Source organism: Peromyscus californicus, unplaced genomic scaffold (genome assembly GCF_007827085.1).
Source record: "Peromyscus californicus insignis strain IS unplaced genomic scaffold, ASM782708v3 Scaffold_8__1_contigs__length_139910024, whole genome shotgun sequence".
NCBI lineage: Eukaryota > Metazoa > Chordata > Mammalia > Rodentia > Cricetidae > Peromyscus > Peromyscus californicus.
The window spans coordinates 49,863,978-49,882,586 of NW_026294606.1; the positions used below are offsets into that span (position 1 = coordinate 49,863,978).

General features: G+C 41.2%; 1 protein-coding gene across 1 annotated transcript in view; it reads left to right on the forward strand.

Annotated features, from left to right (window-relative positions):
• The window catches only part of Ryr2 (ryanodine receptor 2), a 594,119-nt gene that overhangs the window by 249,776 nt on the left and 325,734 nt on the right, over nucleotides 1–18,609 (forward strand). The window contains 3 exon segments of the mRNA XM_052728780.1: nucleotides 2,085–2,197; nucleotides 12,114–12,213; nucleotides 13,229–13,325. Coding sequence (XP_052584740.1) covers nucleotides 2,085–2,197; nucleotides 12,114–12,213; nucleotides 13,229–13,325 — 310 coding nt within the window.

Here is an 18,609-nt window from a genome sequence, read left to right on the forward strand (position 1 = left end):
TAAGAGTGTTGACAAGTGTAATGCCCTGGATTCTATCCCCAGCACCATGAACCAAACGAAACTCATGTAACACACATGCACAAAGTTTTTGGGAGCTGTACTTAGCACAGTGTAGCTACTGATTACAGTTTTATGTCCTGAAATCTTCAGCAAGCAAGAGGGAAAGAACTGAAATCTTTTCTCCACACACAAAGGTTATGCGTGCCTGAGGAGAGGTCTTTGTCCTGATGTAAAGTTCAGATAGCAAAACAGTCCATGGTACCCACATGTAAGGTACAAGTTTACATTCTGTATTGTCATTAAAAAGGGTTTTTCATATTAGCCACACTTTTACAAAATAACAGAGATGATAATGAAAAAATATTTATAATGAGCCCAGTTAACTTTTGATAATTTTGATAATCCTGGGCATAAAAAGATAAATATAATATTCAGATATTTTACTTTGTATTATATAAATTCAGTTCTGTGTTTTTCTAGTTTCTCAGTTTTTTTTCTTAATGTATTTTAGAAAATAGTTAAGTAAAACATCTTGAGTTTGCACACCAAAACACGTGATCTAGGCCATGTATTTATATACTGAGCTAATTTCATGGCAGAGTAACACAGCGGCCAGTCCCCTACCCAGAGTCCTCCCCTACACCCTGAGTCTTTTCTCTACCCTGCTTTCTCCCCAGCTTCTCCTTTTTTGTGAATTCCTGGAAAACCATGGCATTTGTCCTTTATTTTCTTTTTGCCTTCACCAGAATTAAAGAAGGCAGATGATCTTATTTTTATGTTGATGAATTTTCAACTGCTGAAGCAATGACTGAGAAACAGTGGGGGCACTGTCAGTATTTGGGTGAATGAATGAAAATGTGGATCCAGTGAATGGGAATGAAGAATTCTGCCTGGTGACGTGCAGCTAAGACTGGTTTGAGTGAGAACATCTTAGGCCCAGATTCGATATTGACCTTGAGTTCCTAGGATGTATCCCAGATGAATTTACTCATTGAGACAAAATGAATTGTTGAGTGCTACAGTGTGGTGGGTGACAGGACCTGGGAAAACCCCAAGGAACAAAAGGCACACATGTTCTGGCATTGGGGAGTAAGTTAAGAAAAAGAAATATTATAGAAAAATAATAAAGGGCAGGCAAGATGGCTGAGCAAGCCCAACAGTCTGGATTCAATCCCCAGATCCCATATAGTACAAGGAGCAAGCTGCCCCCTGATAGTCGTGCGCATGCTCTGGTTTGTGGTATACAAATGCAAGTAAATAAAAATGAAATAAGCTTAAAAAAAGAAAAATAATAAAGCTTGGTAAAGGCGGAGAATGGCACTTGTAGGTGATGGGTACCACCAGAACACAGTTGTAGTTGTCAGAGAGGACCAGTGAGTTCGGGACTTCACAGGAACTGTGGGTGGGCTGCCTTTCTGCTTCTGGTGTGGGTGATGGGACTCAGAAGGCAGGAGGATGTGTGCTTTGTGCTGCCGCTTGGCTTACTTTAGATGTATTTGTTTTAATGTACACCCAGCTCTTCTAGTGCATCTTTCTGTACTATGAGTCTCTTAGATGAATAGGAACTAATGCATTTTAAAAGGAAATAAAGCAGAGCAGTGGAGACAGGATAATGAGATCTTTAAGATAGCAATCCTTTGTGTCAGTTTTGAATCAACAAACGAACGTTTATAATGCAACTACCCCAACAGAAAAACCTCAATTCCTTTTGATGAAAATCATGTAAAAAGTAGATTTATTTTTAGAGAGTAATGTAACAAGATTGCTTAAGGAATAACATCACCCTGACTAACAGACATATCTAGGCTTATGTTAACCCATGTAAATAAACTGTCATTTTCCAGCAATTCTTATTGAAAAAAGACACCAAACTATTGCATCCATTTCCCATTAGGAGAAAGTTTGCATTTCTCTATGTCCTACCCTAAGTGAGTTTGGCTGAGTTCTTTTGATTTTCAGAATCCAAGAGATTAGTTTGCATAACATCACGTATTTCTGAAAGTCCTGTGAGTGGTATCACCTGAAGAGGAAATGGATCTTAGGTTAACTGCATCTTCTCCATGTTTCGATTCTATCACTCACAGGGGAGGCTTGCTGGTGGACCATACATCCTGCCTCTAAGCAGAGATCAGAAGGAGAAAAGGTGCGGGTTGGAGATGACCTCATCTTGGTCAGTGTGTCTTCTGAAAGGTACTTGGTAAGTGTGGGAACGGGACTGGGGACTTGACACTTTGCTGAGAGATGGATCCATGAAATGATGCTTCCTAGGAAGTGTGCTTATGAGCAAGCAAAACTAGGGAGGTGGCTCACAAAAGCCTGGGTCTCTATCTTGTGAGCTATAAATAACTCCCCAGAAGAGGAGACTTCTGTGGCCTGAGGGGGAGGGTGGCTCCTTGGGTCTGTTGAGCAGGCTTCCCTCCAGACCTTGATATGCATATTCATGAGGCTGATGGTGCCTGCTCCTAGATCCTTTTATTAACAGATGTAAAAGGAGTCTAATCAGGAGTTTCAGATTCTGTGGTCTTTAATTTGTGCCCCACATGAAGGCTGTATCAATTGGGTTCTCATTCCACATTTTGATGCTTAGGAAAGTAATTGACTGTGTGAGAGACACTTTAAGCAGCAGCTTGGCTGCCTTCATGCCTGGATTCAAAGGGTAGGGGCTAAGCATAGGAAAATGAAGAAGTTACTTAGTCATTGAATGTAGTTTTTGATTTTTGTGGGAGGCAATTATGGATTTAATTTAACATATTTATTAGGCTGTAGTTTTCCTAATCTAAAGAGTAACTCTGTATAGAAGTTCACAGAAGAATGAAATCCATGAAATGGTAGAAGGGACAAGTATATAATATTCTTTGTTTTTTGTAATTTTATTTGTTTCTGATTTGAGAGAGGGTCTCACTATGTAGCCCAGGCTGGCCTTGAACTCATCCTTTTTTTTTAATCTCACCCTCCATTGCTGACATGGTAGGTCTTCACCACCATACTCAGCTAAATATTCTTTCTTTTTTGCACTATTGGGTATTCATCCCAGCCCTCATGTATGGTAGGCAAGCACTCCACTACCGAGCACTCTCTAACTGGGGGAACAGGTCAGTCCATTGAGTGCTTATATACATTCATGAAGACATGAGTTCAGATTCCAGAACCCATATAAGAAAAGCAGGGCATGGCAGTACACTTGTCTTCATTATGGTGAGGCAGGGACAGGCAGATTCTTGATGCTTGCTGGCCAGCCTGCCTGGCCTACTTGGTAAGCTTCAGGTCAATGTGACCCTATCTCAATAACAGAGTGAATGTCATCTGAAGAGTGACTCCTGAGGTTGACTTCTGGCTTCCACATGTACATCACACATGTATACATACATCTGCATACACACATACAGGCACACGGACACACACATACACCCAAGACTGTAACAGGGTGGGATTGGTAATAAAGTCATTTTCAATGCACCAATGTGTTCATTTCATTATCAAGTGTTCCTAGGAAGAAGAACCTTGCTTGACTTCCTGTGTACAAAGTGGTGGTGCTAGAGACGGGAATGGCTTAACAGGGCTTCCTGTCATGGACAGGAAAAATCCTATCTTTGATGCATCTGCTCCCGTGTAGCTGTGGGAGGCTTGGAATGGTCCTCCACTTTTGTCTCGGACATTGTCCCTGTGTAAGTTTCTTGTGCCATGCAGCTGTGTAGTTTATTAAAATATACATTATTAAACCCCTAATGTGTGCCAGGGCTGTGTGCCGTGAGGGTGATGCATGCTGATCAGAAGAAGCACCTTTCAAGTTTAGCTGGCTTAGAACCCAATAGCAAGAGAAACAACTCATGCCCCTCTTCAGTGCAACACTCCAAGCATGTTCCCATTTGATTTGGGCCTGACATTTCCTGTCTGTTGTGGTTTCCCAGCTTGGACTTTGTGCTGTGTGGCGGAGGGTGAATTGATAGGGAGGCTTCATTATGAATCAGAGGAGTGGAGTATTCAGAACTTGCAAGAACTAGGCTACTGATGTCCCGTCTGTGCCTGTCAACCTGTGCAGTTCTAGAACTAGCTTCCTCACCTCCAGAGTTGCTGTCTGTAAAGTGAGGTTGATGCTAATGGGAATGCCCAGTCCAGACCTTCCTGGGAGAGGCAGTGGGGGAAGGCACTTGAGTGTCACTGAGCGATCAAAGACTGCAGGAAGAAGTGACAAAAAAGGACACTTGCAGTTCACTTCGGAAGTAAATAAACCCTATTCATTAAAATTTACTACTAGTTTCCAAGCTTCATTTTTCCCAAGTACTTAACTTCATTATTCGGAGTAGCGTTTATATATATATTACAGAAAATGTGGTAGGGATATAATAGATAAATAATTTGTATTAGATGTAACATAGATATAAAACAAAATATGTAAATATGCGTGTATAAATGCATAAATACATTTTATGTTTATGCTTATATGTTTATGTGTACATAGAATTATATAAATATAAACAAATATATATGTATATATGTGTGTGTGTGATTTTGAGACATGGTCTTACATTGTAGCCCAGGCTGGCCTTGTGCACTCATTGTGTAGCCCAAGATGGCCTTAAACTCACAGTGATGCTTCTTTCTGCCTCAACCTCCTTAGTGCTAGGATCAGCAGCATTAGTGACCACAGCCAGTTCTGGGTAATCCTTTAAATAGAGGAAAACAGAGCAGCAAGCCACAGTGCTGGGATTTCAGTCTCATGTGCTAATGAGGTCCGTGCTTTTATTGTTCACACCCACTGACTCTCACATATATAGAGAGAAGGAAACCCAAGAACACACTGTCTGCGGTTTCTGCCCTCGGAGAAGAAGTGCTGGAACCAAATCATGTTAAGTCAACTTTCTGCCAGTGTGACAGATACCTGAGACAGCAACTTAAAAGAAGGGAAGACTAGTGGTGGGCAGAGCACTGTGTCAGGGGAGACACGGAGAGCAAGGCTCCTCACCTCATGACAGTGGGGACATAACTAAAAAGAACTAAGGATCCTCATCTTCCTGTCAAAGGCTCAGCCCCAATCACCCAACTTTCTCCCTCTAGGCCCCACCACCTAAAGGATTCCTCCCAACAGTTATGGGACTGTCAGTATTACAGGATGGGTGAGGGATGCTGATGCTGACCGATGTCCCCTTTGAACTAAGTATCACTCATTGTTGTCTCACATTTCCACTGATTGGATAGTAATGGGTCATGCTGTGGTAATGGGTTCAGGGGTGGATGTGGTGGACTCAGTGCAAAGCCTTTTAGAAAACAAATGAAAGTAAAGAAGAAAGGTAGTGAATGAACTTTAAATACCTTAGGCTGCCCTTGAACTCACTGTGAAGTCAAGACTAACTCTGGTCCTCTTGTCTCCACCTTCCATGTGATAGTGTTACAGACACATGGTGCCAGGCTTGCTTTATGTAGTTAGTGCTCACGGTGGCATTTGTGCTCAAGTCTTGTACATTCTAGATAAGCACTGTTAACTGAGCCACATCCCCAGGCCTCATGTGAGTCCTCAGTTTCTTCATCTACAGTATGGGAATTATGAATAATCCAACTGACACAGGGGCATTAGGAGAATCAAATGCTGAAATCTAAGGAAGATCATCAGCCCTTGCATAGTGAGTGGCTGCCATTGTTTGCTTGGGGGGGTTGTGCCTTTGCACAATGGTTAAAGAAGTGTGCCAGTATTTAGCTTGAGGAAGAAAAACCTGGCCAGAAGAGGACTATTTACAGAGTGTCTTAAATAAATATCTATTATGTGAAAGCAATGTCTGTATTCTGAGATGCTAATTTGGTTAAAAATGAATGAAAACTTTTGTCTCAAAACATATTGATTAAAGTGACTATAGAAAATTAAAACTCCCAGTATTTAGCTTTTTCTTATCGGGTCTATGACTGTTGAGCTATTTTTCTTTCACTCTAGCTCAATTAAGGTTAATCCGACTTTTCCCTTGGAACACTAATGGGGCTTGAAGCCCTTGCAGTGGTGAATTGATGGCTGGCTGATTTTCCTCCCTCCCATCTGCAAAAGCACCTCCTAAACAGAGAGGGTGTTGTGGTTGGGAGCCCTCAGCCTGTCAGCCTTAAGTTGGACACAGGTCGATTCCCAAGGAATAAAGGGTCTTGGCTATAAGATTGGTTGTAAACTACTCACGCTACTTCCGTTTGCTGTTCTAATTTGAAACGGCATCCTAATCTTTTCAAGAATATCCAGAAGGGTTTTTCTGTGCTCCTATTGGACAATTTGTCCTCTAAAGAGGCTTTTGCAAAGCAGCTTTTGTGTAAGAGAAAGAACTTAGCCTTGTGAAAGCAGGACAAGTTGGTGTTACTGACTTAGGATCGACTTCAAACGGAGTAAAATAGGATAGGTCACATGAAACTTCGCTTTTAGTGTGTCAGTTGTAAAATCTCTCTGGTCTGCACCAAAGTTTCCCATCTGTCTTTTCCACTCTTGAAATGTTGATTTTTCTGTTGTTCCGGTCACTTGTAGACATTCAAAAATCTTATGATCCATAAAGCAATGCTCCAATAACTGATTGAAAATCAATCAGGGGTCTGGAGAGATAGCTCAGTGGTTAAGAGCTCTTGGTGCTCTTTCAGGGGATCCAGGTTCTGTGCATGTGTCATAGCGTGTATATAGAGATCAGGGGACAACTTTCAGGAGTCAGTTCTGTCCTTCCACCACGTGGGTCCTGGGGATTGAACTCAGGTCAACAGTCTTGGTGGCAGACATCTTTACCTTCTGAGTTCTCGCTCTAGCCCTAGATCCATATTTTATCAATGACAAACATCTAACACATGTTTTCTGAGAGTTAGAGATAAGATGCTGATGGTACCAGAAGGGACCTAACTCATGTCTTCAGACTTGGCACCATGAGCCTTGACCCACCTGCTCAGTCATCTCTGTGATCTTTATCTGGGATTTTTAAATAAGAAATAAAAAGATATTTTGATTACATGACAAGTTGCTGATTTTCCTAAAGCTGCATAAATATAGCAACAGAAGGCAGAGGTCATTAATATTTACAAGTGATTTGTTATGTCATCCAGTTCAATTTGGGGGCCATCCCAAACACTTTGCCACTGAGCCATCAGGTCCAGCTCCTCCAATTCAATTTTAGTTAATTTACCTTGAGTCCCCCTTTCTCTCCCTGTGGCCCAGATGGTAGAGCCATCGAACATTACATTTAAAAAAGCATCCACATCTTTTTCCCCCATTTATCTTTTCTTATTTTTTCCAAAGGAAAAAAAAAGCTGCAGCCTGAGGGCTAAGATGGCTTGTTTACTCATGTTTCTTGTCCCTGGATGCTAATTTATTTGGAATGCTGTATCACCAGGGCCCAAGCGCCTGACATTTAATAAGAGATAAATAAATGAATGAAAAATTGCATCAGACAAGGGCTGAATTCAAAGAATCTTAGAAAAATGTTGGGTCAATGGAACCTTCTGGCAATCTGATAAAGCATTCAGACCTGCTGTCACAATCAGCTTTTAGAATGCATCAAATAAATCCATAGGATTAGAAAGGAAATTAAAAGGTCAGAATATAACTCATAGGGTTTGAGTTAAGATCCCCAGGGAAAGCTGTGGGGCACTTAGGTCTTTGAGATTTTGTGTTTCTGTTATATAATATCTCATTCCCCCAAACATAAATTTAGGATCAGCAGTTTTGATGGTCTCTGCTCTACTGCTCCTAAATTGGAAACTACTTTTCTTTCCCACTTTTTTCCCCCTTTTGACGAATTGCTCAAATGATTCTTATATATTTTAAAAGTTAAAATTCATGGGCTGGGAGTGATGGATCAGTGGGTGATAGCTTGCTGGGTAAGCATGAATGCATGAGTTCCATCCATCAGAACACATGTGTGAAAAGTCATGGCTGGAGAGATGACTCAGTGGTTTGGGTCACTATTACTCTTGTAGGGACCCAGGCTTATTTCCTTGCACCAACATGGTGGCTCACAACCATCTGTAACTCCAGTTCCAGGGAATTCAACACCCTCTTCTGACCTCTGTGGGAACCAGGCATGTATGTGGCACACACAACACACACACACACACACACACACACACACACACACACACACACACACACACACACGGGGGGGGGCACAAAACACTCATGCATGTAAAATAAAATAAATCTAAAAGCTGGGTGTATGGTGGCACTCAGTTGGGAGGTAGACATAGGTGGATCCCTGGGACTTGCTGACTACCCAGCCTAGCCTACTTGCCAGGCCAAAGAAAGACTCAAAAAACTTGGGCAGCACCTGAGAAACAAATGCTGAAGTTGTCCTCTGGACTACACACACACACACACACACACACACACACACACACCAAATAATAAAGGTTGACATAATTAACATTAGGTTAAAGGTGAGTGAGACCTGATTGCCAGGAGCCCTGAGTCATGACACATGGCTTTACTATGGCTGAGACTGCTATCTTACACACTGTTGAGCCCAAGGCTGATTTTGCTTTCAGCCTATGCCATCATCTATCTCTGCTTTAAGGACAACTCATCTTGGTTTCAGTAGTTGGATTGTTGCTGCCTTCTGAATATTTAATAGCAATGGGTCTGGCTTGATGCTGTTCCTACTCAGATTTCTATTTTGCTGTTTAAGCAGCAAAATTAAGTAGAAGATTCCAGAGGCAATGCTTCCTGAGATGATTCCTTTTGAAGAGTAGGTTTCATTTAGATAATTCTCTATGACTTCAGTATATTCTTAAGGACATAGTTAGAACTCTTCCTCACAGATTGGCACATTCCCATTTTTCTATTTCTCCCATGTGAGATTCATCTTTGTACTTAGGTCTCATTTACAGATCCCTTTCAGTTCCTCCACTCACTCATCACTCTTGCTGTGGTAGCTCCTGGCTGCCTGAAGTGGGAGCTCCTTGATCTGGCACCAGCCTTTGTCTGCAGGTCTGTCCTTCTCTCCCCTCCTTAGTGTGTACCCGAAGCTTCGAAGAGAGGACTCTGCACTCTATGTCGTCCTCAGGACTCTGCCCTTTGATTATGGTAATCTCTTGGCCATATTTTCCCTTTATCAGAGTTTTTAGACAGCCAGAGGGGCCTAGTCCACAACTGTGCCATGTAGTCTGATATATTAAAATGAAAAATCCAAACTGGCTCATAAAACATTTTTAGTATCCTTAAAACATTTATAGCCAAACCATTGACGTTATATTATACATACGTAAATATGCAGTATGCATCTACTTGTTTGGAGACAATGTATCTCAAATAGGAGATCCAGGCCATGTGATCTCGCTGCTCTCCTCAAAGCCTTTGCCGTGAAAACTCTCACCTCTCCCCATGGCATCAATGTATCCCCTCCAGACCCAGCATGATGAAGCCTGTTTCAGTTGTTTGGTTGGAAATATTCCCTTTTGATAATTCCTGAAGCAGTTTGAATGTACTTTACACATTTAAAAAATGTATTAATGCATGGCATTTTATGTAGCTCACTTATCTCCCCCTACAAGATTACAAGTACCCTTGGGGCCAGAAGTTCACTCTGATAATACTCAGAACAATGTTTTAGACAATACATTGAATGAATCCATGATGTGTGAACAAATGGTTATCTGTCCTGAGTGTGTATGAACTTGCAGTTGGTTTAAAACCAAAACAAATATAAGAATTATTACTGTGAATTATTTTTAGGAGTTTTGATAAACTATATATGCTGTATATACACACGCACATATGTACAAATCTGTTTACTAAGTCATTGACAAAGAAATAACTCAGATTTTTTAAAATCTGTTCTGGGGGCTGGGGAAATGGCTCAGTGAGTGAAACGTTTCCTATGCAAGCAAGAGGACCTGAGTACCAATCTTCAGCAAGTACATAAAAAACCAGGTACAGTGGCATGTGCCTGCAATTCCAGAGATGGAGGTGGAGGGAGGAAGATCCCTGGAGCTCCCTTGCTAGTCAGTCTAGTTAAATTGGTGAGGACTAGATTCAACAAGAGACCTTGTCTCCAAAACATAGAGAGGTGACTGAAGAAGACACCCAACTTTAGCCTGTGGCCTCCATACTCATGAGTGTTCACACTTGAATACAAACAGATACACCATCATGTACACAAAGAGAAATGAATAAAGGTTGTTGATGAAATTATGCTATTTAGATTTTAAAGGTCTGACCGGCGCCTTCTCCTTGTGTATTGAGTAGCACTCTGGATGGTGAGAGGCACCCCTGTGAACCTCAGTCAGGCAGCTTGAAGGGGGAGAAAGAAATGAATCAAAGAATTTGTTGTGTGTTAATCGTCACAGAAAATACACTGTTCTTATTTATGGAGCAAATGGGATAGGATTGGTCTGTGAACACTGAAGGCATTTTCACATCAGCAGAAAGAAAACTGAGCCAGGAAAGGAGTCTCAGGTGGGGACTGAGCATAAGAATGATCACCCTAAGGTGACTAAGGGCTTGAATGAAAGCAAAGGAACAGCTGGAGTTTGAGAGAGAGGAAGAAGGGATTGCTAAACCTGATGATCCCCTGGGAAATTTTAAAATCTATTGATTGGTGCATTTAGTGATGAAGTTCGTATGTGTATTTTACAGTGTCAGTTTCAAAAGATGGGGTTAATATGCAGTTTTTCAGCTTCAAAAGTCTTTTATTTTAATTGATTTTTGGTTAGCATACAAAGAAATGGATTTCATTGAGACATTTTCTCTCACGCATAGATATCAGACATTTTATACTTTAGTCATCCTTTTGTTGTTAGTGTGTGCCCTCAATTCCTGCTCTCCTCTTGTGGGCCCTCCTCCATTCTACCACTGTCCCCTTCTGCTTTCATGAAACACGTAATTACTTTGCTCTCACTTGTTCATTTATCTTCCCTCTGTCTAGATCTCTTCCTCCTCTCATAGTCCTATATGTACACATACATATATGCATGCATGGATGCATATACTGTTTTTCAATCTAAATTTTTTTTTGTCTTTTGAGAAAACATGAAATATCTGTCATCCAGTCTTCCTTATTTCTCCTACAGGATGATCCATCTTACAATTCTTCATTATGGATGAATAAAATTCTCTTGTGTATGTGAGCTGCATTTTCTTTATCTGGTGGTTTCTTTTTAAGAGAATGAGTGAAATTGTTGCTGAAAATTGGAATCACCATCTACTGGCTCTGGTATCAAATTGCAGCTAACAGTCACCAAAGGGTTTTATTCGCATAATGGGTTGTCAATAAATTATCACAGTATCATATGTACAAAAATGAATGATAATTTCAAGTGCTCACTTTAATACTATTTTGTCTATCAGCAACCTAAAGACAAAGTTTCTTCTTACAAATAATTTTTTTCAGTGTATTTGTTATTCATATGTATTTTCTGATTACTGATTCAAGTCAGTAACTCTTAGGATGAACCTGAAAAGTATCTAAAGTTACATAGTGTTCTAGTTAGCTTTACCTGTCAACTTAACTCAGCCTAGAATCACTTGAGAATGGAGTCTTGTTTGAGAGGTTGCCCTGAACAGATTGGCCTGTAGGCATATTTATGGAGGATTGCCTTTATGGAATTGGTGTAGGAGGGCCTAGCCCACTGTGGGTAGTACCATTCCCTGGGCAGGTGGTTCTAGACTGTATAACAAAGCTACCTAAGCATGGGTCTTGGGGAACGAGCCGGCAAGCAACATCTTCCATGATTCCTGCTTGTCCTAGGCCAAGATTCCTCAATAATGGACTGTGATCTGGAAGTGTAAGCCAAGTATATCCTTTCCTCCCCTAAGTTGTTTTTGGTCAGAGTGTTCCATCACAGCAACAGAAAGGAAACTAGAACAGATTGATACTTCTATTATTCTTTTTTCTGCTCATACTTTAATTATCTTGTTTAGGTTTATCTATTTTTGAGTCAGAGTCTTGGCATGTTGTCCAGGCTGGTCTTGAAATCAGGATCCTTTTGCCTCAGTTCTCCAAGTGTTAAGATTCTGGGTGTGTGCTTCCATGCTGTCTAGTGGTTTGATCTTTGAAGACCAGGCTGAAGTGCATGTTCCTGACGGCTGTTTCCAAACCAGCAGTGTTGCTCCCAGGCTGCCAGAGCCCCTGCACCAGGTTTACAGCAATGCTTCTTCTTGCCTCTTGCTGCAGCACTTGTCATACGGCAACAGCAGCTGGCATGTGGATGCTGCCTTCCAGCAGACCCTCTGGAGCGTGGCCCCTATCAGCTCAGGAAGTGAAGCAGCCCAAGGTAAGAGATCCTCTCTAATTAAAAGGCTTGTCCTTGATACAGAGTTGATGCTGATCGCTGGAATTGTGATAATGAGCTGATGGCTAATTAGAGACCTTTCATGTTCCCATATTCTATCATGCAGAAACATGACATTTTAGAATCTTGCCTAAGCTGCTCTTTAAAAGTGAAGCCCGTGCTAGACTTCATCTTCTTTTATTTTCATGGTGTTGTCAACTTTGGCTGATTTCTGTGATTTCATGTGCTAGCTCTCTAAGGGCTGTTTACCCCATTGGGAGACCTCGCGGTACTGCTCAGTTAGTCTCATGCCATCATTTGTTATTATCATTCCTGTGCCTAGTAGCTGGATCACAATGATGTTTATGCAGCAGGGTCTCCCAAGGTGATAGCTGCCTTGATTATGGTAGTTCTCACTTTTATAGCTTCAAATTGGAGCCAGTACTTGTTTGTGTGTGTGTGAGTGTGTGTGTGTGTGTGTGTGTGTGTGTGTGTGTGTGTGTGTGTGTGTGTGCATGTGTATGTACATACATGTAGAGGCTAGAGATCAAGAGGGTTGGGTGTTGTTTACTTTTTGTCATACGTATGTGTGCATGTATGTGTTCATGTATATGTGTTTGCATACATGTGGGTGCACAGGTGTAAATGCTCATGTTCATTCACTTTTATTTAGTTTTTGATTGAGTCTTTTTGATGGCTTGGATCATACTGATGAGTCAAGGCTGGCCAGCCGGTGAGTCCCAGGGGTTCACTTGCTGATTGAATGGTCTCCATAGCCCCACATTTTGTGTATTTAATGGTGATGTTTAAGGGACTGGGGCCACACCCTTTGATTAAAATATCAAACTGACTCAAGGGGTCAGCCAGTGCCACTCGGTGATTTGGTCACAGGTTCGAGACAATTTACTAGCCCAGTGTGTCTCCATCAGTACAAGTAGATGATTTTATCAAATATATTGTCTGGGCATCAGCATCTGGCCATGGTATTCTGAACACAAATGACTTTAAATCCTTGCAGGGTATCTTATCGGTGGTGATGTTCTCCGGCTACTACATGGACACATGGATGAGTGTCTCACTGTCCCTTCAGGAGAACATGGCGAAGAACAGCGGAGGTTGGTACTCAAGGCTGACATGTTGCACTGACCTTGAAGTATTTATTGGGAAAAGAATAATCTTGGTGTTACACAAAGGAGCACACAAACAAACTGAAAATAATTTGTCATTTTTTCCTTTTGCAAAAATGGTACATCTGAACCCATACCTGCTAGCTAGCATGCTGGACAGAATGACCTCTGTGTTCATCACCAAAGTAGGTTGTCACTGTATCTCATCCCTTTGGTGGGAGCTTGACTTCACAACTGGCTGACTGGCACAAAAGGGAAGGGGGAGATTAAGGAAATACTGGTCCTTATTGGCCTGACTGCCTTTGATAGAAAAAAGAATGTTTCTCACAGACTGACACATTCTGTTTGCTTTGACAAAAGTTTTCTTACCTAGGAATAGATCTGTTGCAAGCATTAGCATCACCAAAGGTAGATGACACACATTCATTGCCCTCTGAAGTCTTCCACTTCATGGCTTCCTAAGAAGGCTTTTCTCTATTTTCTTAAATACCAAAAGAAGAATTGAATATCTTCATCTACTTAAAGCACATAAGAAGCATCGAGTGGGAGGGAGAATGCATGAAGTTAAAGTATTTAAAGTGCCGTAATTGTCCATTAGTTTTGAACGACATTTCTGGAAAATTTAATCTCATACTCAGTCTCAGAGTTCTCAGGATTCCTTTTTGTCATCTCCCATTTATTAAAAAGTAGTAAAGTTGAGCACTTTCCCTCAGATTTCACAGGGAGACAAAGCTAAAATTGTCTGCAGGTACTGAGAGAAGTATACAGGTGTGATGAAAATATGCCAGTGTTTAGTGTGATCCAGCTGCTGGTCGTTTGTCTGGTGAATTGAATTAATTAACAAGTGCAGTAATATGAGAATACAAAGAAGAGGTCACACACAAGAGGAGAGCTACCTGGATGGTTTGCTGTGTGCTTTTAAATCTTTGAGTGGGTTTTTCTCATGATGTTAACCTGGGTGTTTAGGTAGTTTGTTTAATAGAAGCTTATCACTCTCATTTAGTAAAAAGATACAACAGAGTCTTTAAAAAATCAGCTGTCACTTCAGTAGCTCAGGAAGACTCACTGGGGACATGCTCTCATGGGCTAACTTGGCTTAAGGTGGAGCACAGCTTGTAGGGAAGGTCCATCAACTACAACTGCTGTGTCCCCTGTGACTGTGAACCCCCTCCTCCAAGGTTCCTATGTATGGGTACTCAGTCCCCAGTGGTGCTATTCTGGTGTATGTGTGTGTGCGCGCATGCGTGTGTGTGTGTGTGTGTGTGTGTGTGTGTGTGTGTGTGTGTGTGTGTGATCGATCTGAGGGAGGTGGGAATATCATTGGTGTAGATCTGAGTTTGCAGGGTATATGATGGAATTTCCACACGCTTTACAAGGAATTGTACAGAGAAGCATGGCTAGTTGGAAGAAAGGGGATGGTGCATTAAGGGAAAGATACATGGGGGCCTCATGAGTGTCATATCTTACCAGTGGCCTGGCTCCAAGAAGACAGAAATAGGTGAGCCAAGGTCTGCAGTGACCTTTTACAGGTCATCAGCTTAGTACCTGTCTCTCCCAAGGTCATTTAATGCAGACAGCTCTTCAGAGCATGCTCTTTTGTCTGAATGAAGCTCAGCTAGACTAAAGGCTGCTGTCTTTTTTATGTTTTAGTCTCTGACATTTCCTTTTCCAGTTTCCTATTCTCCTACCTCAGTGCCTTGCTGGAGGGAGGGGCTGTTGGGGGAAGGCATTGAGATTTCTCAGCAGTGCTCCCTGATGCACCCAGATTTGAGCAAGCTCTAGTCATCACTGGCTGCTCCTGCCATCATGTCCTTACCACAGTGTCACTCTGTAGCCCTTAAACCGTGAGCCAAATAAGCTTTCTGCTTTGAAGGTGCTTTAGTCAGGTAGTTTATATGTTTGTTTAATTATGTCTTATTGCACTTGTTTATTTTGTCATGTTGTGTATGCACAAGAGAGCCACACTGTACATGTAAAGGTCAGAGGACAGTGTGTGGGAGTCAGTCTTTTCTGTATGGGTCCCAGGGATCAAATGCAGGTCATCAGGCTTGGTGGCAAGTGCCTTTACCCCCTGACCCATATAGGTGGCCTGAACCGAGTGTTACAGTGACAAAAAAAGTAACTGGTATATGTTGCTTTCAGTGAGTTAGGAATAAGATGCTGATGGTACCAAGAGGGTCATAGAATGCTGAAAAAGACATCAAAAAGCAGTTGGCTTGAGGAATTAATTCCAAACTGAAAGCTAAACATAAGCATGAATGTGAGTGATGGAAGTGTGTTCTGAAGTAGCAGTTTTTTTCCTAAGTGATGCAGAGAGAATATAGAAAGATTAGAAGCTAGATGCATCTGCTGCAGACATTTTTCTGTTAGCTCCAGGCTCATGGCTTGGCTCTTCTTCTGTGCTTCCCGAGAGGGGCTGGTGGGGCTGGGTTGGGATCCTCATAGCTGTGATAGGCAAAAGACACTTGGATTAGAGGTGAGAAGAGCTTAAGTCAGGGTAACCCATTAGAAAGAGGGATATCACTGAGTTCATGTGACAGAAGATAAGGCCTCGTGTTAGTTACCCTTTATTATGATGGAAAAAGACCTGCCGTGAGCAACTTGAAGGAGGGAAGGTCTGGTTTTGCCCATGGTTTCAGGGGAGATAGTTGGTATAGAAGATGGCAGCGGCAGGTGCTTGTTTGTTATGAGAGTTATGTTAAAATTGGGTGCAGTGAGTTCAGAGGGTCTAAGTGCAGCCAGCAGGAAAAGAGTCTGTGTTGAATATAAATCAGAAAAGAAAGAGACCATTTGAGGGAAAGGGCCAACAATCAGATGTTCATGTAGAGGGGGAGGAACTCTGGGGCGGGTTACGACCAGTCATCCACCAGTGCCTTCAGGAGGCTGTGAAGCTTGGGGTAGACACTGGGTTAATACAACTCCTGGCACTAAGCTTGATTGAATTCTGAAAACATTTTTTTTTTTTTTTTTTTTTTTTTTTTTTTTGCCAACCGAGTCTCAGTGTGTGTTCACCTCAACATACTGAGAGACTCTTCCAAGGTCGTGGAGGCAGTGAGAGCACATCTGTTTGCTATCTTTTTATAGCATGTTGACATGGTGCAATTAGATGAACGTGGATGTCAGATCATGACTGTAGGGAGAGCATGAGTCAGAGCTGGGCAGGATGGAGCCTCAGGGAGGATGCTGAGGGAAGAAAGGTTCTGTTTCTTGATTGAGTTGTGAAACTGAGCAATCTCATATATATATATATATATATATATATATATATATATATATATATAAAATGAAAAAAAGGCTTCCTTAAGATCAGACTTATGGAAAGCCTTATGATTTTGAATCTTGTTGATATCATTACATAGACCTTCAAAACTGCTTCCTTTATTCTCCTCATAAGCTATTGCCTGTGTCTTAGAGAACCAGTGAAGGCTGCAGCCTGCAGGTGGTACTTTCTGGTATTAATATCAGTCTGTTTGGGGGGAAGAAATGCAGAATGATGGCCTAAGCATATATTTTGATTTATTAGAAAAAGAAGTTAAAATGATTTGATTATTTTTTAATGGTGAGTTTGAACAGGGAAATATGTAAAAAACAAAACATAGCATTTTTGTCTTACAGGCTTTTGCTTGTAATTTTGATCTAGCCATGCCCATTGATTGTTTACTGCTATTAAAATTAAAGATCAAATGTCACATGAGATTTGTTCTAAGTAGTAGAAATGACTGAGGAGATAGCCAGTGGTGACATTTGCTTCTGAGCAATTCAGGACTGTTTTGATCATCTGTGTTAGGCTCCCCAGTGGATTTGGCTGTTGGCTCTACCTTGTTCAGCCAGGTACTTAATAGCTGTAACTGTAATTGGAGAGGCAGAAAACTGTTCAGTGACAGGGCATGTAATTCTAGATACCAATGGACTTGGCTCAACTATTTCACAATGAGATGTATCTGTATTCATCCTCCAAGTTATCTATCCATTCTCATAGAGTGTTAATAAGACTCGTAGGAAGAATAGCCTCCAGTGTGCTATTCAACTAAGTAAAGTTGAATCAGAGAATGAGCTATCAAGGCTTAACTACATAGATATTCCCCTATACTTCCTGCCCATTTTACTTGACAGATTGACTTTTGGCAGAGGTAGGGAGTATATATCACTATTATTTTAAGTTCCTTGAGATTTTTTTCAGGTAGGCGTTTAGCTGTAATGTTCTAATGTACATCTTGCGGGGCCAGCAGTGAAGGTGCAGGCTGCAGTGGGTGTGAGCAGTCAGGCAGATGTCTCAGTGCTAACTGTGGGGATGCTCTCCAGAAAGAGGGTAAGATACATTAGGGAGGAATAGGTTCTGGGAGTCAGTAAGAGAATCAGGTGCCACATGGTGCTTTAATTAATTTTATTGTGCTTCAAATTTAGTGATCAGATTCCATTTGGAGCAAGATAGATTTTTGTTGTAGATTTTGTCTCTGTATATATCTCATGTTCAACCGTAATGTTTTGTAAATGTAATAAAATGTCAACAAGGGCCTTATTTAAATGCACATGTGTTTATGAAGAGAATGTGTAGTATGGGAATTAAGTGTGACACACCTTTAAGGCAGTAAATTTTATTATACTTATTATTTTGTTGTGCCAGGTTTTGAACCTGAGACCCAAGCATCCTACCATTGAGTGACATCTCCTACAAGTTAATAGATTTAAAGCAGTTACATTAGGGAATATTATTTTGAATCTTCAGTTTGGAAATAAGTATGGGGTGAATATTGTTTATAAAGCATCATTTTAAATTTGAAAACAGGTTTACAAGATATCTTTTGTATATGAGTTCATTCTACAACAAGTTGGGAATGACTGTCATATTCTGGATTCTGGGCTCTGAGCTGTGTGGAAAGAGACAGTTTCTTCTCTCAAGAAGGCTACATTCTATAGTAATAATAAAAATAAGCACGTTGATTCACAGTTATAAACACACATTGCCCATGTGCATATAGGTTGAATGCACTGGATAAAAGCTATGAGGGAAAAAGGATGGAAAGGAATCAGGAGTGTGTGGGTATTATTACATGTTCTGTGGGAGTGATGGGGGAAGGAAGAGAGGGAGGGCAGGAAGGCACTGGGTTTGCATCTGATCATTGCTTCTGGAATCTATTTACTTTGTCTTGTTCCTTTCATGGAGGACAGTGAAGACACAGTACCTTACGCGATATGGAAATAAATGCTACATTTGCTTTCTAGAATGTGACCTAATAGACAAAAGCTGTGCTATGAATACATGATGATAGTT